Here is a 23,791-nt window from a genome sequence, read left to right on the forward strand (position 1 = left end):
GCTCAGGAATGATGATGGCAAGGCTGGGTGGGGATGAGGGCTGGAACACGAGCGAGAGGAGAGGCCGGAGGGCTGTGCAGCCCTGGGCATGTCCCTTCACCTCTCTGAGCCTCCTTTCAATAGGAGGCATGATGTCAATCATCCCAGATCCAGGTGTGCTTTATTCATGGCTAATGATTATTATCATCTCCTGGTGGGACCCGGGTTCAGGGGAGGCCTGACCTCAGTCTGGGACATGGACCTGACAGGGGCCTGGGCTGGCTCATGACAGAATGACCCTGTCTGGCCCAAATCCCAGGGTGCTGGGGTGACTCCCTCCCAACTCAGAAGCTCAGAAGAAACATCTGGAGAGCAAGGAAAAGGCATTTCTACTTTCCCAGAGTGCAGGCTGTCAGTATTGGGTGTCATATGCTAAGATGTGACCGAGGCTGGGACTGGAAATATTTAAATATGTCAGCATTCATTTGTTTACGCCTGGCTCTGTTCCACAGAGGATTTGGAGGCGCTCACAGCAAAAGGCCATTCAGCAAAGTGATGAAAATAAGCAGAAACACACAAGTCGGGATCAGGAGACACAAATCAGACCAGGGAGCTCAAATCAGCCATTGGGACTGGGAGATGGCAGGCTCAGAGTTGCAGACTTGAGGCTGCCTCTGGGCTGGGAGGGTATTCGAGATGCAGGGTTAGTGGGACCTCGTTTTTCGGCTCAGTGACCAGCTTCCCGACTGGAGGGCAGTTTCAGGAAGCCCACATCCCAAGTACCCAGCACAGGGCCCAGGTCTGAGCTCAGTAAACATTTTCTGGATGAGTGACTGCTTCCTGTACCTAACTAGAATTTACTGAGGCCTAGAGGGAGCTGTGGGGAACTGCAGTAGAGCCTGAGGCCTTGAGGACTCACTCAGGAGTCAGAGTGGGGCTTTGGGGCTTTAGGGCTTGGTTCCCTTGAGCTGGGCCCAGTTTTTTTCAGCCTGGGTTACAGTAGGAACAGCTGACAGGCACCTGCTGCTTGTGAAACTTGCCTCCTTCCTCACCCCTACCTGTGGAACAGTCCTGTGATCACTCCCACTTCACAGAGGAGGAAAACGGAGGCCGGGGGAGGTTAAGTGACTTGACAGCTGGTGAGAGGCAGAGCCGAGATGAGCCCTCTCCGCGGCCTTAGTCACCAGATGGCTCTCCCTGTCCTCTGGCCACCTTGACCGCCGTGCTCTCCCCTCCCCACATCCAGCGTGTACCAGGTGATTGTGGAGGAGGAGCGGCCGCGGAGACTCCGGCGGGAGCCGGGCGGCCAGGACTGCTTCCCAGTGCCCCTGACCTTCGACGCGGCGCTGGCCCGCGGCCTGGTGCACTACTTCGGGGCAGAACTGGCGGCCAGCAGTCTGTCTGAGGCCATGCCCTTCACCGTGGGGGACAACCAGACCTATCGTGGCTTCTGGAACCCACCGCTTGAGCCCAGGAAGGCCTACCTCATCTACTTCCAGGCAACGAGCCACCTGAAGGGGGTGAGGGGCCGGCTGGGGTCGAGGAGGGGAGATAGGCTGGGAACCCTTTGGAGCAGAGGGCTACGCAGGCCAGAGACCCTCGGGCTCCACCGCCTCCGGATCCCGCCCCCTCTTGTCGACCCTTGCCCTCTTGTAGCCCCGCCCACTCACTCTTGCTCACCTGAGCCCCGCCCTCCTCTTCTGAGCCCCGCCCCCTAACCCTGGGCTCCTAACCTCCAGCAGTACCTGCTTCCTGAGCCTTTTTTCCCAGACTTTTCTCATCCAAGTTCCCAGTTTAAACGCTGGCCTCTCCTGAGGCCCTGGTCTTCTATCTTAGGCTTCTGTCGCCCCAGAGGGGGGTCCATCTCGGGTTCCCCCTTTCACTAGACCTTGAGGCCTAGAACCCGCCTCCTCCTAGAAGCCCTGCCCTTCTCCAGGCTCCCCCCGCCCATCGTTACTTCCCAGGTTTCCCACTTCCTAATCAGAGCCCCCTCTAGACCCTTAGACCTAGGCTCTACCTTCGTTTCTTGAGACGCTCCCCCTCCTTGTTTCCCTTTCCCGCCCATCTCATTCCCCTTTCCTAAGGCTTTTGCCTATTTGCAGGCTGCTCCCTCTTGGCCCCTCCCTCCCTGGTCCCCCCAGGCCAGCCAGCCAGTGGGGTGTCTTTAGTTACAGTCCACAGGGGGAAAGCCCTGACCAGGCCCAAGACTGGCTGTATGAGTTCCCTCTGGGGAGGGTCAGGTCCCAGCTTCAGCAGTGCTGAGACCCCCATCTGTGCCTCCAGGAGACCCGGCTGAATTGCATCCGAATCGCCAGGAAAGGTAAGTCCCCCTGAGGTCAGTCCTTCAGCAGTGGGCTTGCTGGGCCCTGGGGAGGTGGACCCCTGAGCACCCAGGCCCGTGGGAGCAGAGGAGGGTGGTCCAACAGGCCTGGGGGCAGGAAACTTTTCCCTTCTTGGTCTCTATGTGCCCTGCCTTAAGGGCTCCTTGTCCCAGACTGGGCAGTGGGGGACAAACCCCCATCCTGCCATGGTCACAGAAAGGGCCTTGGCAGGGGCCTGGAGAAGGACGAGCCATAATGGTCAGGCTGTGAGGGTTTGGGGTACTGGCCACTGGTTCTGGGGTCTGTATCTGCCTTCTTTCCTGTGGTGGGAGAGGGGGGACAGCATGGACCTTGTGGTGTAGGGATTGTCCCTGCTCCCAAATGAGGAAACTGGTTGGCTCCCCATCCGCAGATGCCCGAGGTACAAAATTCTCTCCCCATCACCTCCCAGGAGGGCAAGAGGGTGGGTCTGAAGGCCCCAGGCATCCTCCATCTCCCATCCACTGAAGGATAGGGAGGATTTGAGGAAGTAGAGAGCTGAGAGGAGCTACTCCTAATAGGGCAACAGGGCAGTAGAGCCTCTGACCCGACATGGGGGGTGTGGCGGGTGGGTCTCATTGGAAGGCACTGAGACACTGCAGAGGATGTGGGGCAGTTGTCTTTGTGCTCCTCTTTGTGCAGCCTCGTTTATTCCTTGGAGCGGGCAGGGGGAAGGTGGTCCTGATTTCCCCTCTGATCCTTTGTCCTGCTTTGTTCTCCCCAGCTGCCTGCAAGGAAAGTAAACAGCCCCTGGAGGTGTCCCAGAGGTCGGAGGAGATGGGGCTCATCCTGGGCATCTGTGCAGGGGGACTTGCCGTCCTCATCCTCCTCCTGGGGGCCATTATTATCATCATCCGAAAGGGGTGAGTGAGGCCCACCCGAGGCTTCTGTCCATCAGAGGCCTGCTGAACACAGAGGAGGCTGGGAGGGTGGGAGGGCAGCCGCCCGACGGGTGTGTGGAGGGCTGCCAGCCTGGGCATCAGGCCTGTGGATGGACCCAAGCCGGGTGGTGGGAAGCCAGAGACTTTGCAAGTGGAGCTGCCCCAGAGCAGCTTGGCTGGAGCCCAGGTCTGGCCAGTGCCAGGTGCCATTCTCCAGGGAAGGGCGCCCAGTGCCCACTGCCAGGAAGCTGTGCTGGAAGTGGGCCCTGCCCTCCTGTGCCTGCTGGGCTGTTCTGTTGGGGGTGATGTAAAGGTAACCTGACTTTGCACCCTCAGCCCCTTGCAGATATTCTGCTAACTTGTCTGCCTTGACCATGGGGTTGTGGGGTTGACCCTGAAGCGGTGGGGCTGGTGCTCACTCCCCTTCAAACCAAGAACCCTGAGCCGTGGGTCTTTCCAGACCCTCTCTTGCGCTCAGCTTGCCCTGGACCCTGTTGCTGTGGGTCCCCCAGGAGTCCTCCTGGGCCCCTGACTCAGCAGAGACCTCCCTCCTGCACCTGCCGTCTCCCAGGCCTCCAAGGTCCAGCCTTATGTTCGTGAGGATGAGTTTCCTAGTGCATGTTGCAGGAGGCATAGTGAATCCCAGCGTATCTTTGAATCTAGAACTTACAGTTTTGGAGTTTTAGAAATCCAGGATTTGAGATTCTAGGAATCTCAGAGTTTAGAATTGTAGAGGCTCAAATCTCAGAAATTGAGAGCTGCCAGGTAGTTCAAGGACATCTAGTCTAGTGGTTTTCCAGTGTTTTAAAGCAGCAGAACCTGTCTTTACGCCCGATAAACCTCTCCTGGGAGCCCGGTATATGGAGCAGCTGAGGGCTGAGCCTCAGGTCGGAGCCCAGGTGGGGGCTTCTAAGACCTTCTTCTCCCCTCCCCCCACCCCCCACTCCACCTCCTTCCTCACCAGGCAGCCCCAGGACTCTGTGGTCCAAGCCACTGAGGGATGGAGATGCTGAGGCCCAGAGAGGGCCTAGACCCGCCCAGCCTGCTTCACCCTCTCGCCACCTGGGCTCTGGCTTTTGTAGTCCTTGCTGCTGCCAGGCTGGGCACACATGGGTGGGTTGGCTCTGGGTGTCTGGGCTGCTAGGAGCAGATAAGAAAGATCCAGGGAGATGAGGGAGAACTGGCCAGGGCCCCCTTGCCTGAGGCCAAGCACCATCAGGAGAGAGACTCTTCCAGAGAGTCTGGGGGTGGGGCAGGCCAGCAGTAGGGGGGCAGAGGGGGGTGGCCTGTCCAGGGCATTAGACTATGTTTTTTCCCTTCCTGTAGTCCCTGAACAGCTTCCTGAGACCAACTATTTTAAATTATCATTTGATGAATATTACGCTGGGGGCGGGGTTCTACTCACACCAGCCATTAGAACGGTAGTTATTAAGCACCTACTGTGTACCAAGCACTATTCTGGCGCTTGAGGAACATCAGGGAATTTTTCCTTCTTGAATCCTGACCCACGAATCAGGTCTAAGTCCCTTTTCACAGTTGAGGAATCTCACTAAGCGACTTGCCCATGTCACTTGACTAATAAGAGGCGAGTCCTGATCAAACCCAGGCCTGAACTGCAAAGCCAGTCCTTCTCACAGCTGAGCATGTGCAGGGTCTCACCAGGGCCGGTGCACAGTAAATGGCAAGGCTCTGGGGGTGCTAGGGGGTAGGGAGGATAGAGGGGGCTGTAAGGGAGGGGTCAGATTTGGGGGGACTTGTAGGTGGTATTTGAGGCCCTAGAAACCTACCCTTGGGGGAAGATTGGCGAAGTAAGGGGTGTCAGGCACCCTGCAAAGAAAGCGCTGGCCAAGGAGAGCCTGGGTCTGAGACGCTGCAGAGCCTCACTAGGAAACCCTCCACTTTATGCAGCAGCTGCTGGAAGCCTCTAGATACCCTCCCCCAGCTCCTCTAAAAGCCATTCAGTCCCATGCTGTAGCACCTTGCTGCATCCCCCCGAATCCTACCTGGTCGTCAGGGTCCACTGCTCCTGAGGGGCCCCCTAGTCTGCCTTGTGGGGTGCCACGGGACAGGGCAGCCCGGGCAGGGATGGCGGGGGCAGATCAACTTGAGCTACAGATGTAATGGGCAGATTAGGAGGATGCCCGGGGAAGGCAGCTTCCGGTTAACTCCTGGGCACCCTTGTTGGAGGAAGGGGGCACTAGGGTGGGGGGATTATGGGAGACAGCTGGGGGCAGGTGTCCACCTCTCCATCTTGCCCTGCCCTGTGGACAGTGAGGCTGGAGGCCCCTGCCCCTGGGGAATTCCGGGGCATCCCAGACTGGTTGGTTCCCCTGGTTTTGTTCCCAGAGGACCCCCCCCCCCCCGCCCCGCCTCCCGCCCGCCGCTCTCTTTGCAGCACTACCCACCCCCTCCCCCACTTTATTCATGTACTTGCAGTGCTTTGCTGAATGCTTTTCTTCCCTGCTGGACTTGTCCCTGCGTGTCCCTACTGGACTGTCTTGTTGGCTGTGTATCCCCAGGTCTGGCCCAGGGGGCTGGGGTCCTCCTGAGCCTTCACCCCCAGCTCAGCAGGCAGAGGGGGAATGGAAGAGCTGAGCATGTGCTTGCCATGGGGGGATTATTACTAACCTCACTTGTTTAGAGAAGGAAATGGGGGCTCGTAGAGGTGGAGTTCTTTTTAAGTTTTCCCTTATGGTATACTGAGTTCAGTGAAATATTTTTCAAGATTCATAATTTGCTGGGCACTGTCCTGGGCCTTGAGGATCCAGCAATGGGCAAAAAAGACCAGGATGCTGTCCTCTTGTGCCCGGTGGCCATAAGCGGGGAGCCTGGCATTAAACATTTTAAAAAGACCAGGGTGTCGGGGGTGGAGGACAGAGAGAGGATAAAGGGGGTCATAATGTAGTAGGAGTCCTTAGGTAAAGTCCTTTTACTTTACTTTTATTTTATTTTATTTTATTTTATTTTGTTTTGTTTTTGGGGGCTGCACCCACGGCATATGGAGGTTTCCAGGCTAAGGGTCGAATCAGAGCTGCAGCTGCCGGCCTACACCACAGCCACAGCAACGCAGGATCCGAGCCACATCTGCGACCTGTACCACAGCTCAGAATAATGCCAGATCCTTAACCCACTGAGCGAGGCCAGGGGTCGAACCCGCATCCTCATGGATACTAGTTGGGTTTGTTACCCCTGAGCCACAACACGAACTCCGGGAAGGTCCTTTTAAAGTCTTGGTATTTCAGCTGAGACTAGAAGAATGCCACTCTTTCAGCCTGGCCCCCTACCCTCAGGACCTCAGTGACCAGCTTAGGCTCTGGACCCGCCCCTCTGTCCCCAGGATGGACAAGACCTACTGCATGACCTAGAGCCAATCTCCTGCCCTGGCTGGGCCTCAGTCTTCCCCTCCCCGCTCCTTCCCTCCCTCCCTGCTATTGGGTGACATGGGGGTGGTGAATGGAGGAACCTAGAGTGGGCCTAGACAGGGTCTCAGGAGGGAGCTGGCTCTGGGGTCAAGGTCCTGGGCCTGATCTGGATTCTCGCTGACTCCCAGAGATCCCCAGGCAGACCATGACCAGCTTCCCGCCTGGGAGGTGGACTCAGACTCCCCAGCCCCAACACTGCGGGCTCCTCTAGGTCATGTCAGGGCTCTTAACCCAGCTGTGCTCTGGCTGCCCCGTGAGGAGGTGACCCAGCTCCTTTAATGGACCCCACACCCAGGACAGTCTGAGTGGGTGAGGGCGGCCCCAGTTTGCCCTGGAGTCCAGCCTGCATCCCCCCCACCTGTCCCCTCCCTGCCCCAGCCACTCGTTCTCCCTGTCATGGGCACAGGTGCCTGCAGAGGGCTGTCCCCTTGGGCTGAGGGACCTGCAGGGGAGGGGCAGGGAGACTGAGGCGGGGGCTGCTTGCAGGGGTGAGTGTGGCAGGTGCCTTGAGTGTGTGAGTGGGGCGTATCCGTGTCTGTAAGTGCAGGCACCTGTGTGTGTGTGTGGATGTATCTGTCAGTGTGTAAGTGTGTTTGAATACAGGTGTACGAGTGTCTGCATGTGTGTATATGTCTGTAAGTGCACGTGCATCTGTGTGTTTCTGTGTTTGGGCGTGTATGTGCGTATCCACATGAGTGTGTCCGCAGTGTTTTTCTCTTCGTGAACACGTGTGTGCATGACTGTGTGTGAAAGTTCTGCTCTTCCCCAGCCCCTTTCCCCACCTCCTCCTCATCCCAGCAGTGGTCTTGGGGAAGGTTCTGGAAGGGATCCTGGGTTCTGGTCCTCAGCAACTGAGCCCCGCCAGCCCTGGGGGTCCCTGGCCAGCCCCATCCCCAGCAGGGACAGCACCAGCCCCCTCACCGCTGGTGGTGCCACCCTGGGCTGGCCTTGTGGAAGGTCCGTGGCCCACCTGTGCTGTTCTCTTTGCACGCTGCCAGGAGAGACCACTATGCCTACTCCTACTACCCGTAAGTAGTGTACCCGCCTCCCAGCCCTGCCCCTCAGGGGAGCCCTGTGCCCAACCCCCGCTGGGCTTGGGCTCCCCCACCCCTGCCTGGGCTCAGCCCCTGCTCCTCGGCTACCCTGTCTCTGAGCTTCTCTTCTCTGCTCTGTCTCTCCCCATTGTCCTGTGTGGAGGTCACAGGCCCTGGCTTTGTGGTCAGAGGCTCAGATTCAGACCTGGCTCTGATGAGCCGTCCCAGGCAAGTCACTAAGCCTCCCTGAGTCCCCTGACCTCTCGCCCCCTGAGGCAGTCCCTTGTGTCTCGAGCCACTCTTGCCGGTTGGAACCTCCTGATGTCAGACCATAGCAGCTCCCACAGTGCGCACAGCTCCCAGGGGTGACCAGCCCTTCTGCATCTGGGCCCAGCTCCTCCTCTGGGCTCAGTTCTTCATACAGAAACCTCACAACAACCCTGAGAAGAGGCACTATGATCACCCCATTTTACTGACGAGGAAACTGAGGCTCAGGGAGGTTAAAGGACTTGTCAGAAGTCACAGGACAGGCAGGCCCCTGACCGACTCTACTCTGTGTTCTCTGACTCTGCAAGCTTCCAGAACATTCTCCTGCACCAGTGCTTGTCCCCTCCTTGCAGAGCCGACCCAAATGGCTCCAGGCTAGTCCTGAGGACAGTGGTCTCTCTCCTCCCTGGACCCTCTTCTTGCATCAATGTCACCCAGTGTCACACTAGCTTTTCCAGCCACCACAGCCCTGTCAGCTCACGTGGAGCGTCCTGCTCGGCTTTTCCAGGAGCTGCTGACAAGGCAGCCCTCCCTCCCTCTCTACTCGTGCAGCTAATTTTTGAACCTAAATGCAGAACTTTCCCAAGTGTCCACACTACATGGCATCTGCTTGCTCTCACCCTGAGCTGGGCTGGAGGCTGCGGCATGCGGTGTCCTCCTGGTTCTGTCTGTGGACTTGGTTGGCTGGTGTTTGAAGTTCTTCTGCCAAGTGGACCAGGAGGCCTGGGAACAGAGCCCTGTGGCACACCGCTGCAGCCTGCCTTCGAGGCCGTACCCAATCGTGACGGCTCCTCCTGGGGCCCCATTGTTCAGCCAGCCTGACCGGCTGTCCTCTGACCGTGGCCCTCTGTCTCCCCTGTGGTTTGCTGGTGCCTGAGCTGCCCCTCCCTTCCTGTCTCCTTCCCCATCACCCTCTTTGCTTGTCATTGTCCCTTTCCTCTCCTCCTCCTTCTCTTGTCAGTTCTCTTGCCCCCCCCCCCCACCTCCCTTCCTCCTCCACCTTCTCTCTTATATCGATGGTCAAGGTCACAGCCACAGAGGCTTCTCAAGCAGGTGAACATCTTGCTTCTTTGAGCCTCCCCTGTGATTGGTTCCTGGCTCTTCCCCAGTCTCCATGAAGGTCCCAAGTCTTTTCTTGGCCTGTTGCTCAGCCCCTCTGTCATTGTCATGGTCACGGAGCAGTGGCCCCTGCCTCCCCACTCCCTGTTCTCCCTCCCACTTTGCTCCAAGTTCCCTGGGGTCACAAACTGCCGTCCTCATCTATGAAGCTGGGCTGGAGGCCTGGGCTGTGCGGGACCCTTGCCCAGGGGCTTCCCCAGAAGCTCTGCCCTCTCGGGAGGGCCTGGGGCCTCTTGTCTTCTCCCTCTGCTGGATGGACAGGTGGGCGGTGACAGGAATATGGACCCTGCATAGATTTCTTTACAAATCCAGTGTGGCCTGTGGTAGGACCCTCCAGGGCTTCTGGGGGTAAGAAGAAGCCATGATTGGAGTTCATTCTGTGCCCAGTGGAGACTCATGAGTCTAGCCAGGCCCCCTGCCAGGAAGGAGTGTAGTCCATCCCCACTGCAGGGCAGCTGTCTGGTGAGGATGGAGGAAGGAAGGTTACATATGGGACACGCTGGTGCTGGAGTGGGGACAGCTATCTGCCAAGTTTGGAGCACGGTGGCCCCAAAATAGGCCCAGAGTGACTTTCTTTCCCATTTATTTCCTGAGGCCTTGGGGCCACTGGGAGTCAGGATGCAGATCCCAGCCCGAGGCCACTGCTGCTTCATCCCCTGCTCTCAGCAAAGGTCCCAAGACAGGGACCGTGCCCAATCTCTCTCAGAGGAGGAGGCAGCTGTCTGGGTGTGGTGAGCAAAGGATGGAGGCAGAGCCCCCTCAGCATCCAGAGATGCTTCTAGACTGGATTCTAGCCTCTAGGACCCCTGACTGCCAGGTCTCCCCTCCCTGTCTGGGTGCTGTCCTGCCCAGCAGAGCACCCACGTCTCCCGTCTACCCACCTCTGCAGGAAGCCAGTGAACATGACCAAGGCCACCGTCAACTACCGCCAGGAGAAGACCCACATGATGAGTGCCGTGGACCGGAGCTTCACAGACCAGAGCACCCTGCAGGAGGACGAGCGGCTGGGGCTCTCCTTCATGGACGCCCATGGCTACAGCCCCCGGGGTGAGTGCCTGTCCCTTCCTTGTGGCCCCCAGGCCCTCCTCCTGAGCCAACAGCCAACAGACAATTCTGTAAACCCTGAGCTGAAATGGAAACCTTTACTGGGCCCTGCTGAGTACCAGCACTGGCACAGAGAAGGCACACGTGTTACCTTTGTCCTGGAGGAGCTTGAAGAAAGTTGAAGACTTAGACACAGATTCTTCTAAGAGGAATGCAAGCTCACCTGTTCATTGCAGGAAGGGTCTGGGGGCTCAGGAGGGCTTGCTGCGGGCTCAGAGCAGCCTCCTTCCTGCTGTGTGGGAAGAAGTGCTCTGGACTCAGACAGACCTGGGTTTGCATCTCAGATCCCCTTAGCTGCGTGACCTGGGGCAAGTGGCTTAACCTCTCTGGGTGTCTGCTCCCTCAGATATAAAATGAGGATAAAGAGGAGTTCCATGGTGGCTTAGTGGGTTAAGGATCTGGTGGTGTCACTGCTGTGGCTTGGGTCACTGCTGTAGTGTGTGTTCGATCCCTGGCCCAGGAACTTTGCCATGCCATGGGCACAGCCAAAAGAAAAGGGGGGGCGGGTAGTGGATAAAGATCATTCTGCTGGTAGGGCTGCTGGAAGATTAAATGACAGATGTTCGTACATCATTTAGTGCTATGCCTGGCCTGCAGGGAGAGTAGAATGAGTTGGCTGTATGTGCAAGTAGCTTATCATAAATTGCTTCATCGCACATCTTTTTATTTTACTTGGTGCTGATTTGTACAAAAGAAAATGTAATATTTATGAGAATCATAAAGTCATAATAATACAACAAACACCGATGAACCCCACTGGTGAATGTGAATGTCATCTGGGTGCTCCCCTCTTCCATGGAAATATTCCCCTGAAATTTGTGTTTCTAACTTTCCTGCCTTTGGGGGAGTAAGTTTATCATATGTGCCTCTGTCTCCAAACAGTGCATTACATAATTTTGTTCGTTTTTGAGCTTAGAAAAAGGAAATCACTATTTTTCAACTCAGCACCATGTTCTAGTATTTACCCAGGTGGATGTTTTGCTATAGTTCATTTGTTTTCTCTGATGTATAGTTTTCTATTGTATGAATATATCACAATTTATTTCTCCATTCTGCCATCCATGGACGTTTGATTTGTTCCTAGTTTTCTTGTTATTACAAACGAGGCTGCTGTGAACATTCTTAAATGAATCTCCAGATGCACCTGCATAGCAGATTCTAGAGGGTAAACTGCTGGATTATAAAGTAGGTGCCTGTTCTGCTTTATAAGACAGTGCCAAATTGTTTCCCAAAGTGTCTTTGCCTGTGTTCACTGCTAGCAGCAGGGGGTACGAGTTTCCATTGCTCTACATCAAGATCAAAATTTGCCGAGCTTCTTCACTTTTGCCAAACGTGTTTGTGTAAGCTGGTTATTCTCTATAGACCTAATTTGCATTTCTCTGATTACTAATGAGGTTTGAACATATTTTCAAATCATTATTGGCCATTCAGGTTTCTTCTTCCATAAAATGCCTGTTCATGTTTTTTACCTAATTTTCTACTGGGTTTTCTGTTGCTTTCTTAGTGGTTTTGAGGAATTCTTTATATATTTAGGATGAGGATCATTTGTCCCTTATGAATTGCAAATATCTTCTGCCAATTTGTGGCTCATCTTTGCAGGTTATTTATAGTGTCTTTGGAGGAACAGATTTTTATTTCAGCTCAGTTGAAATGAACTTAGTCAAGTTCATCAATCTTTTCCTTTTTTGATTTCTATTTTTCGTGTTTTCTTAAAGAATTCTTCCTTATGCAAGGGCATAAGATATTTTTTACTTTTGTCTAAAACTTTTACTATTTTGCATTTCACATTTAAATTTTTATCCATCTTAAACATTTTTTTTACATGATTGAAGATTTTTACATTTAATTTTTTATTTATTTTTATTTTTTTGGCCATGCTCATGGCATGAGGAAGTTCATGGACCAGGGATCATACCCGAGCCACAGCAGTGACAATGCTGAGTCTTTAACTGATAGGCCACCAGGGAACTCCTTTGTCCATCTTTAGTTGATTTTTGTGTGTGATATAAATTAAGGATTTTACTTAATTTTTTCTATTGGGAAAACCAAATGGCCCAGCATCAGTTATTGTTTTTAATTTTTTTATTTTTTAGCATCAGTTATTATAATTCATATTTCCACCACCGATTTGCAGTTCCACTCTTACCATATATGACATTTCCATATATATATGGGTTGTGTTTTAGCTCCCTATTCTCTTTCATTGGCCACTTTGGTGATTTCTGTGCCGGTACCAATTCCTGTAGGTATCTAAGTCTTGCTGTCTGAAATATCAAGCCTTTCCAACTTTGTGCTCCATCAGGGATGTCTTGGCTGTATTTGCCCTCATTTCCTTTCCTATTTTAGATATTTTAGAATCATCTTTTCAGTTTCCTTGGAAAACTTTGTTGGATAGATTTGAATTGAAAATATAAATCAATTTTCATCTTGTAAAGCTGAAATTTTACCCATAAAATAATAACTGCCCATTCCCCACCTTTACAGCCCTTGGCAGCCACCATTTTACTTTCTGTCTCTATGACTTTAATTACTTTATCTTATAGAAGTGGAATCATGTAGTCATTGTCTTTAGGGACAGGCTTATTTCAATTAGCATGTTGTCCTCAAAGTTTATCCATATTGTAGCTTCTTTTATTTTTTTTAATTAATTATTTTATTTTATTTTATTTTATTTTTTTGTCTTTTGTCTTTTTAGGGCTGCACCTGAGGCATATGGAGGTTCCCAGGGTAGGGGTTGAATCCGAGCTGTTGCTGCCAGCCTTCACCACAGCCACAGCAGTGCAGGATCTGAGCCCTGTCTGCGACCTACACCACAGCTCATGGCAATGCCAGATCCTTAACCCACTGAGCGAGGCCAGGGATGGAACCCATGTCTTCATGGTTGCTAGTCAGGTTTGTTAAGCACTGAGCCATGATAGGAACTCCAGCAGCTTCTTTTAGAATTACCTTTCTTTTTTAAGGCTGAGTAATATATACCAGACTTTTCTTGTCCCTTTGTTGATAGACAGTTGGGCTGCTTCCATGTTTTACCTATTGTGAATAGTGCTGCTATGTACATGGATGTACACAAATATCTCTTTTGAGTTCTGCTTTCAACTCTTTTGGGTATATACCCAGAAGTGGAATTGCTGGATTATGTGGTAGTTCTATTTTTAACTTTTTGAGGAACTGCCATACTGGTTGCTCTACCATTTGACATTCCTCTCAGCAGTATATAATGTTTCCAGTTTTCCCCACATCCTTGCCAGCATATTTTCTGTTAGAAAAAATTTTTTTTTCCTCTTTGCTCTTCTTTGTTAAGATTCAAGTATAGTTGACTTATAATATTATGTTAGTTTCAGGCATACAACAAAGATTCGGTTATACATACATACACACATGTATATATACATCTCGATTCTTTTTCAGAATATTTTCCCTTATAGATTATTATAAAATAGTGAATTTAGTTCCCTGTGCTATACAGTAGGACATGGTTATCTATTTTATATGTAGTTGTGTGTATATGTTAACCCCAACCTCCTAATTTATTCCTCCCCCAGAAAAAAAGTTTTTTTATAGCAGTCATCCTAATGGATGTGAGGTGGTATCTCATAGTTTCGATTTGCGTTTCCCTAATGACGAACGATGTGATGCTGAGCTTACAGTGTTGCATTAGTTTCAGGTGTCTAATATAGCAACTTGATATTTTTATGGCCTGTATACCAAACAAAATTATTACAGTATTATTGACTGTGCTGTACATTACATCCCTGTGACTTATTTATTTTATAACTGGTAGTTTGTACCTCTTAATCCTCTTCATTTGTTTTGCCCATCTTTCTGCCCCTCTCCACTCTGGCATCCACTAGTTTGTTCTCCGTGTGTATGAGTCTGTTTCTGTTTTATGTTTGTCTATTTGATTTTCCAGATTCTACACATAAGTGAAAACATACAGTATTTGTCTTTGTCTGATTTATTTCACTAAGCATAATATCATCCAGGTCCATCCATGTTGTCATGAATTGTAAGATTTCATTTTTTTTATGGCTGAGTGAATATTCCATGGTATATCTACATAACCCCATCTTCTTTATCCATCATCTGTCAACAGCCTTTTAGGTTGCTTCTGTATCTTGTCTGTTGTAAATAGTGCTGCAGAGAACATTGAGGTGCATCTCTCTCTCTCTCTTTTTTTTTTTTTTTTGGCTTTTTGCCTTTTCTAGGGCCACTCCCACAGCATATGGAGGTTCCCAGGCTAGGGGTCTAATTGGAGCTGTAGATGCTGGCCTATGCCGAGCGCATCTGGGATCCGAGCCGCGTCTGCGACCCACACCACAGCTCAGGGCAATGCCGGATCCTTAACCCACTGAGCGAGGCCAGGGATCGAACCCGCAACCTCATGGTTCCTAGTCGGATTTGTTAACCACCGAGCCATGACGGGAACTCCCCAATCTCTTTTTTAAACTAGTGTTTTCATTTTCTTTGGGTAGAATCACAAAATTGTATGGTTGTTCCATTTTAAAGGTTTTGAGGTGCTTCCATACTGTTTTCCATTCTCACAAACAGGAGGGTTCCCTTTTTTCCATATCCTCACCATCACTTGTTATTTTTTGACTTTTTGAGGATAGCCATTCTGACTGGTATGAGGTGATATCTCATTGTGGTTTCAATTTGCATGTCCCTGATGATTAGTGATGTTGAGCATTCTTCGTGTGTCTGTTGGCCATCTGTATGTCTTATCTGGAAAAATGCCCAAATCTTTAATGCATTTTGAGTTTATTTTTTAATATGGTATGAAAAATGGTCTATTTTCATTCCATTACCTGTAGTTGTCCTGTTTTCCCAGGTTTCTAAGCACCACTTATTGAAGAGACTGTCTTTTCCTCGTTGTATATTCTTGCCTCTTTGTCATAGATTAATAGACTATATGTGTGTGGTTTATTTTGGGGCTCTGTCTTCTGCTGCATTGATCTATATGTCTGATTTTGTGCCATCGCCATACTGTTTTGATTACTACACCTTTGTAGTGTAGTTTGAAGTCAGGGAGCTTGATACCTCCAGCTTCGTTTTCCTTTCTTAAGATTGCTTTGGCTATTCAGGGTCCAAACTTTCTTTTTTCTTTTTCTTTTTGCTTTTTAGGGCCACATTCGCAGCATATGGAGGTTCCCATGCTAGGGGTTGAATCAGAGCTACAGCTGCTGGCCTAAGCCACAGCCACAGCAATACAGGATCCGAGCTGTGTCTGCGACCTACACCACAGCTGAGGGCAGTGCCAGATCCTTAACTACTGAGCGAAGCCAGGGATCGAACCCACAACCTCAAAGTTCCTAGTCGGATTTGTTTCTGCTGCGCCACAAGAAGAACTCCAAGAGGTTTTATTTTAAATGGGCATTAAACTTACTGAATGCTTTTTTGAATGCTTTTTTTTTTTCCTTCAGCTAAGACTACAGATAGTCTATTGTACAGGTGTTACATTCAGCCACAACTGATAACAGAACTAGTCCAGAATGTCATAGGTCCAGGGCAAGAAACCAAAAGGGACCATTTTGATATGAGCAAGGTGGGTCTCAAAGTGGTCGAGGTGATCAGAATGGCAAAAAGTTGTTCTAGATCCATTGAGACACGTTCTAGACAGAAGGCATGCAGTCCAACAAATTGTACCAGCGTCCCTGGCCTCTAGGCTTTCCTTGTTTCCGGTCCTGTGGCTTTCACGGGTGGACAAGTTTCCTTGGACCTCTGCCTCATCTTTCTTCTTTTGCACACTTGCTTCTTCCTCCCCTTCGCTCTCATGGCGCGGAGCTTTCTCAGAAGATGCCACTAAGGCCTAGAGAGCTAAACTTACTGAATGCTTTTTTTCTGGACTTACTGCGATGTCATATTTTTTCCTTTGGTTTGTTAGTGAGGTGAGTGACATTTTTAGGTTTCCTAATGCTAAAATAACCTTCAAGGGAGTTCCCTGATAGTCTAGTGGTTAAGGCTGGTGCTTTCACCACTGTGGCCAAGATCCAGTCTCTGGTCTGGGAACTGAGATCCCATATCAAGCCACCACACGCTGTGGTTCCCCCCTGCCCCAATAATTTAAAAAAAGCCCTTCAATTCTTGGGATAAATTCAACTTGGTCATGATGCATAATGTTTTTTATGAATGGTTGGATTCACCATAATTATATTTTTCAAGATTTTAAAGCTGTATTTCCTAGTAAGATTGGCTTGCAGTTTTCTTTTTTGCACTATTTTTGTCTGGTTTCTGGTATCAAGATTGTATTCATCTTATAAGATGCATTGAGGTTTCTTTTTTTTCCTGATCACAGGAGATTGGAGTAATTGGCTCCTTGAAAGTTTGGTGAAATTCACCTGTGAAACCATCTTCTGTTGTTTTCTTTCTTTCCTTTCTTCCTTCCTCCCTCCCTCCCTCTGTCTTTCTCTCTCTCTTTCTGTCTTTTTTATAGCTGCACCTGCGGCATATGGAGGTTCCCAGGCCAGGGGTCTAATCAGAGCTATAGCTGCTGGCCTACACCACAGCCACAGCAACGCCAGGTCCGAGCTGTGTCTGTGACCTACACCACAGCTCACAGCAATGCTGCGTGAGGCCAGGGATCAAATCTGCGTCCTCATGGATACTAGTCAGATTCATTTCTGCTGAGCCACAGCAGGAACTCAGACAATTTTTTTAAAAGACAATTTTAATAAGTTATATTTGTCCAGGAATTTTGCCCACTTCATTTGTTTTCAAATTCATTGACACGCATACATCCATCATGTTCTCTTTGCCACCTGCCTCATTAAATTCACACCATAGTCCTGCATAGTAGTAGCTATTATCAATCTTTGATCTTAAAAGGAGGAAACAGAGACCCAAAGAGGAGAATAATCCTTTGTCCAGGTCAAACAGCCAGAAGGTGGCAGAGTCAGGATTTAAATGCAGGTTTTTCTGAATTGCAAATTGCTGTTTCTACTGTATGGGGCTGGGCCTGGAGGACCAGATGGGATTTGGGCCAGCAGAGATGGGAAAGGAAAGGCACAGCTGCAAGAGGAAGAGCGTGTGGAGAGCAGGGAGGGACGACGTGGAGAGGTCTGCTTGGGCCGAAAACTCAAGCCCGTGTTGGGGAGAGTGGGAGGTGGGGGTGGCGTGGGCACATGCCTTGCTGCTGAGTCCTGCGGAGAGCTGCAGAGAGGCAGGAAACTCGGGCTCTGCTCCGGAGGAACTCACTGACTAGCTGGGGAGATGAGACTGATCCAGAAAAATCCACATCAGGCCAATTGCCACGGGGGTGGCGGGAACCGTTAGTGCTGCTATCGTTTTAATAAGATACACCTCTGGGCAGGAGCGGTCAAGGCTTCAGCTGAGATGGAAAAGATTTGACTGCTGGTGAGGAGGGCGTGGGCACTGAAGGCCGGATGCAGCACACAGGGGAACCCAAGGAGTATTCAGGAGAGTGGGGCTGAGTTTCGGTGCCTTTTCTTCTTTCTTATGCCCCATGGTGGTCTAGCCGCCACCTCCTTTTCTTTTCCAAACAAGTGGGGGCCAGATTTTTGTGGTTTAGAACAAAAAGCCATGTTGATTTTGAGGCATCCTCAGTGTGAAAATTTTAAATAGGGACTTCCAGGAGTTCCCGTCACTACTCAGCAGTTAACAAACCCGACTAGAATCTGTGAGGACACAGGTTCAATCCCTGGCCTCGCTCAGTGGGTTAAGGATCTTCGTTGCTGTGTGCTGTGGTGTAGGTCGCAGATGCGGCTCAGATCCAGCATTGCTGTGGCTGTGGCGCAGGCCAGCGGCTGCAGCTCCCATTCGACCCCTAGCCTGGGAACATCCATATGCTGTGGGTGCGGCCCTAAAAAATTAAAAAAAAAAAAAAAAAAAAAAAGGGACTTCCCATGCTGAGTACATGCTGAGCTGAGTTGTTTCCAAGATGTTGGGATGTTTCCCCATTGATTCCAATCCTATCCCTGAAAACCCTCACACCCTTTGAGCCCTGTCCCTCCAGAGCTCCTGACTCCATGGGAAGCAGTGGGTTCTAGCCAAATGGTTTGTCAAATAAGTAGCCAGTTCTTTCCTCACCACAAATGCCCCTTTATCAGGAAGAGGAAAACTGACTAAGATAACGGAATCCCAGAGTCAGATGGGCCTGAGTTTGAATCCTGATGCTGAGCAGGTAACTTGACCCTTCTGGGCCTCACTTTCCTCACTTAGTAGGGGGATCGCAGTAGTGCCTGCAGTATAGGGATATTCTAGGATTGAATATTCTAAGAATCATGCCAGGCCTAGGCAAGCACTCAGTATGCTATTGTTAGCTGTTATTATAGGCCGTGTTTCTTTAAAGTTATTTTTATTTCATTCTATTTTGCTTTTTAGGGCCGCACCCATGGCATATGGAGGTCCCCCGGCTAGGGGTCTCATTGAAACCACAGCTGCCAGCCTGTGCCACAGCCACAGCCACGCCAGATTCGAGCCGCATCTGCAACCTACACCACAGCTCACGGCAACGCGGGATCCAGACCCTTAACCCACTGAGCAAGGCCAGGGATTGAATCTGCAACCTCATGGTTCCTAGGCAGATTCCTTTCCACTGTGCCATGATGGGAACTCCTAAAATTATTTGTTAATTGCAAATAGTGAGGGCAAAGTAGAGCGTGCTGCTAGATGGTATAACCCATGACCTGTCTTCACCTGAGGGTGGATGGGAATCGGGGAAAGGGCCCATCTTTGAGGAAAGTCTGAGGATCCCCATTTTCAAACGTCGAAACTGAGCTCCAAAGAGGTCCAGTGACTTGAGTCAGAGTTCAGATTCAGGTTTCTTCCTCGGGGCCTCAGCTCTCTCTGCAAACATCAGCTGTCCAGCAGTTACTCCCAAAAGATGTCCCACAGTCATGATGGAGCCGGGGAGAGCCTGGGAGAGGGCTACGCCACAGCCACAGCAATGAGGGGTCTGAGCTGTGTCTGCAACCTACACCACAGCTCATGGCAGTGCCGGATCCTTAAGCCACTGAGCGAGGCCAGGGATTGAACCTGCATCCTCGTGGATACTATTCGGGCTTATGACCACTGAACCACAAGGGGAACTTCCTGTTTTTGTTTTTTGGCTGCACCCTTTGCATATTGAAATTCCTGGGCCAGGGATTAAATCTGAGCCGCAGCTGTGGCAATGCCGGATCTTTAGCCCACTGCACCAGGCCAGGATTTGAACCTGCACCTCTGCAGCCACCTGAGCTGCTGCAGTGGGATTCTTACCACAATGTGCCACAGTAGGAACTCCAAGAGTAACAATTTGAAGCTTCATTTGTCCTGTGGAAAGGGAAATTTCTGAAGAGTAAGTAATATCCCCAAGGTCACATGCAGAGCTGGGGTTTGATCTGAGGCCTGCCTGACTCCAGAGCCTGTCTCTCAATCCCATTATACACTGCGTTACCCTCAGGATGTTTCATGAAACAAACAAAAGCTTTCCGTGGTGAAAGGCGGAGGTGAAACATTGCTATTTCCACCCATCTCTTAAAATACACATTAGCATGTTGGAAGCCCTAAGAGGTCTAATGGGGAAAAAAAAAAAAAAAAAACCCACAAAAAAACCCCTACTTATTTTTGTTTAAGCTAGAATGTCACAGATTCCTTTAAAACATGGAACCGCTCTCATCTTCCTTCTCTGCTTTTTAATGGAACATGACTGAGTCATCTGGCACGACCAGTATTTTCTGGAACACACTTGGGCAACCACTACACCACTAAATCTCTCCTCTTTGGATCTTCGTTTCCCTGTCTGAAAAATTAAGGGCTTGGGGCATGTGACTGCGATGGTGTGTACCTGGCGCATGACTTGCCCTCCAGCTGGCAGCAACTGGAAATCTGGATAAAATACGTGAAACAGTTGTTTTCAGACCTGGGGCGCCAGGCAGCTCGCGACTGTGATTCCTGAGAGAAGACAAACAAAGGAGATGAGGCCTGCCTCCCATCGCCTTCCTCCCTAGAGGCAGTTTTCAAACTGCAGCACAGAAAGGGGAAGGCGAGCAGGGCCTGCAGGCTCCCTGATTTGAAGAGGCAGAGAGTGGAGTTTGGGCAAGTGGAGCTGCACGGGGGAGGGATGGTGTCCATCCTGGAGCGCTTGCTATTCTCTTAGTCCTGCATTCGTGCTATTAGTCGTGACTCGGAATTAGAGGCCAAGCATCAGAGAAGGAGGGTCGTTTCAGCTGAACCCCGAAAGGATGAATCTGAGTTACCAGGCATAAAGGGTGGGAGGAGGGTGTTTGAAGCAGAGGAAGAGCATGTGTGAAGGCACAGAGAAGAGAGGCGGCTGGCATTTAGGTCCTACTGGGAGTTTCCTACCTGCCCCTGCCAGCTCAGAGCTGGGCCGAGAACAGCATGAGAAATGTGGCAGGCCGGCCCAGAGTGAGGTCTTGCAGGGCAGGAGCGGGGAATGAGTGTTAAGTGTGTGATTGTGAGAGTCAGGAGGTGGGTGTGTTTTCTGAGCCAGGCTGTTTTCTCAAACCCAGGACCTGATCTGGGGGGCTGGGGGGCAGGGGGGTAGGGTGAGATGTCCTTGAGGGTGCTGGCCAGGAGTGGGTGGTCTGCAGGAGGGGGTGGTTTTCCCTTCCCTGGGCGTGTGGGGCACCGTGAACCTCTCCACCTGTTCTCCATGGGCTGAGCTGCCACACAGGCTGACAATGGAAATGCTTGCGCAGGAGAAACGCCTCTATTCAGGTGCTTCCCGCTAATCTGCAGAGGGGGTGGCGGCAGCAGCTAATTTCGGGATTTGCTTGTCTTTGAATGGGGGTAATTGTGGGGAGTTGTCAGTGTTCCAGATTGTTCCCTGCAAGAGAGGGAGGAAGGAGGGGACTGTCTTGGGCTCTGCTGAGCACTGCCCCCTGCAGGCAGCCACTGAAGTCACAGAGGGGTGTGTCCCATCCCGCTGGGGAGCCCAGAAGGGTGAGGGGACCACAGGATGACAGCGGGCAGGTCTGGGCCCAAAGGGACCTCAGAGGTCACAGTGGACCCGTCTCCTCCTTTTACAGATGGGAAAAGCGAGATGCAGCCGGGAGGGACAACCCCACTAGGCTGCTTGGCTCCAGCAAACAATCCACATTGGCTGAGCTCCCTTCCCTCCTTCGGCCCCCAAATCCATCTGGGGCTCCCCAGGCTGGGTCTGTGTGTATTAGGAACCCCTCTCCCTTTCTCTGACTGCAGGAGACCAGCGCAGTGGGGGGGTCACCGAGGCCAGCAGCCTCCTGGGGGGCTCACCGCGGCGTCCGTGCGGCCGGAAGGGCTCCCCATACCACACAGGGCAGCTGCATCCTGCGGTGCGTGTGGCCGACCTCCTGCAGCACATCAACCAGATGAAGACGGCCGAGGGCTATGGCTTCAAGCAGGAGTACGAGGTGCATGGCCCCAGTCCAGCCAGGACCCTTCAAGGCCTTGCCTGGTTCCTTCTCACTGTGGACCCTGGCAAACCCCCAGCCCAGCCCTGGGTGGACCCATGCTCTGACAGTCCCCAACTCGACCTAATTTTTTTGACCTTGACCTTGATTCTAATCCCAGACTGATCTAGTTTCTCACTCATCCTAACCCTGACTTGAAATCTGACCTTGAATCTTATCTCAGTCTCCATCTGGACCCTGCAAGAATCTTTATCCTATCCCTAATGTGACCCTGACCTTTAATCTAAACCCCAGTCTAACTTTGATCCTGTCATCCTAAGCTGGATTTGAACTCTGACTTGAATCCCGTCCTACCTCCACCTGGACTTAATTTCACCCTCATCTTTACCTTCTTCCCAGCGTAAACCTGGATTTGCCCTAAACCTGACTCTCATTCTAAAAGGTCTCTAAACTCTAACCATCTTTTCCTCTCTTTTCTCATTTTGCCCACACTGCTTGCTTTGGAACTTAGTGCATCACTGATGAAGGGATATACAGTGACTTTATCTCAGGCCCCAAGTTTAACCCTGAACTTGGCCCTTATTGTGGTTCTACCCCCATCCTTTTGAGGGGATTGGGTTCTTAAGAGGGGAGGGGCTTCCCTTCTCCATTGACTACCACTTTCCTTCCTGGCAGAGCTTCTTTGAAGGCTGGGATGCTACAAAGAAGAAAGACAAGGTCAAGGGCGGCCGGCAGGAACCCGTGCCTGCCTGTGAGTCCTGGGGAGGGGCCTGGAGTCTGGGGCAGTGGATGGGAGGGAATAGGAAGGGGGGGGAACAGCCCAGTGACCATTTATTGAGGTCCTGTCACCTGCCAAGCTGTGTGCTGAGCCTCACACCCACTATCTCACTTGGTCCTCTCAGTAACCCTGTGAAGTAGGACGTGTTAGAACCCCCACTTTGCAGAAAAGTAAACTGAGGCTTGGGAGGTTACCCCCCTGCCCAAGGTCACACAGCTAATACTTGCCCGAGCAGTGTGGGACCTTGGGCCTCCTTGGTGCTGCAGCCTAGATTCTAACCACTGGCTTGTCCTGCCGCCAGCAGTGCCCAGAGCCTATTGGTCAGTCCTGAGCCTCCAGTTTCCCTGGCTGCCCTGCCTGTGCCCACCCCCTGGCCTGCAGGGAGCCTCCCCCAGCAGCCCCAGCTCTGGGCTCCCCAGTTTAGCTCCTGCCAACCCTATGGCCACCTATTCTTTGTTTCCAGATGATCGGCACCGAGTGAAACTCCACCCGATGCTGGGAGACCCCGACGCCGACTACATCAATGCCAACTACATAGACGTGAGTGCCTCGCCTGTCGTCTCTGCTGACCGGCCCTGCCCGCTCCAGGCTCACTGTCCAGGCGGGGTGGGAACCTGGCAGGGAACAAAGAGCGGTTCACACGGCTGGGTCCTGAGCGACCCCCACCTCCTGCAGTCAGTGCCAGGGAGCTTGAAGAGGCGGGTGTCTGGAAGGCTCCTGCAGGCCAGAGTTGGCCTGAGAGATGGAGGGCTTCACTGAAGTAGGATGAAGGGAAGAGGACAGACAGATAGGCCCAGACATGAGGAGGGACCCCCTCTTGGTGAGGGGCCAAGAGGCTTGGAGGTGTATCTCGTGATACATGGCAAGGCTGAAGGCAGGCAGGGGTGGATGGCGAAGGCCTCAAATGGCAGGCCGAGGAGTTTGGGCTTTTTCTTCGGGGCACCACTGAAAGTGTTTGACCGTGTGTTGGTGGTATAGCGGTGAGCATAGCTGCCTTCCCTAACTGTTTGACCAGAGTGGTACTTTAAAACTAATTACTGGGAGTTCCCATTGAGACTCAGCAGTAACGAGCCCGACTAGTAACCATGAGGACATGGGTTCGATCCCTGGCCTTGCTCAGTGGGTTAAGGATCTGGTGTTGCCATAAGCTGTGGTGTAGGCTGGCAGCTACAGCTCTAATTCAGACCCTAGCCTGGGAACTTCCATGTGCTGCGGGTACGGCCCTAAAAAGCAAAAGCAAAAAAAAAAAAAAAAAAAAAAGAATAATTACTCATGTTTATTGAGCATGTAGTGTGTGCCAAGCACTGTGCTAAGCACTTTATACCAAATATTTGATTTTCTCTAATCCCTGTTACCACCCTATGTGGCAGTTAGCTGGATGGCCTCATTTTACAGGCGAGGAAACTGGGGCTCAGAGAGGTAAAGCTGCTTCTCCTAGGTCACACAGCAAATGAGTGAACAAGAAGGGATCCAAGTCTCAGCCTGTGAGGCTCTCTGGG

At 51.5% G+C, this 23,791-nt stretch overlaps 1 protein-coding gene across 20 annotated transcripts in view; it reads left to right on the top strand.

The window, feature by feature from the left end:
* PTPRU (protein tyrosine phosphatase receptor type U) overlaps positions 1-23,791 on the top strand; it is a 90,379-nt gene that overhangs the window by 43,955 nt on the left and 22,633 nt on the right. For 7 of the 20 annotated variants that reach the window (XR_014807360.1, XR_014807361.1, XM_021095724.2 and 4 more), the window contains exons 12-19: positions 1,226-1,499; positions 2,263-2,299; positions 3,064-3,202; positions 7,641-7,670; positions 9,952-10,109; positions 21,324-21,514; positions 22,190-22,265; positions 22,756-22,832. Coding sequence is in view for 14 of the 20 variants with exons in the window: in XM_021095724.2 (XP_020951383.2) it covers positions 1,226-1,499; positions 2,263-2,299; positions 3,064-3,202; positions 7,641-7,670; positions 9,952-10,109; positions 21,324-21,514; positions 22,190-22,265; positions 22,756-22,832 (982 nt within the window). In the remaining 6 variants the exon portion in view is untranslated. Of the gene's footprint in view, positions 1-1,225; positions 1,500-2,262; positions 2,300-3,063; positions 3,203-7,640; positions 7,671-9,951; positions 10,110-21,323; positions 21,515-22,189; positions 22,266-22,755; positions 23,356-23,791 lie in introns of all 20 variants that reach the window. The other 13 variants (XR_014807362.1, XR_014807363.1, XM_021095730.2 and 10 more) reach the window with 4 other exon arrangements.

Source organism: Sus scrofa, chromosome 6, assembly GCF_054392235.1.
Source record: "Sus scrofa isolate SSC_HxYL_T2T_F1_AM1 chromosome 6, Sscrofa_HxYL_maternal_Yorkshire_Landrace_v2.0, whole genome shotgun sequence".
Taxonomy (NCBI): domain Eukaryota; kingdom Metazoa; phylum Chordata; class Mammalia; order Artiodactyla; family Suidae; genus Sus; species Sus scrofa.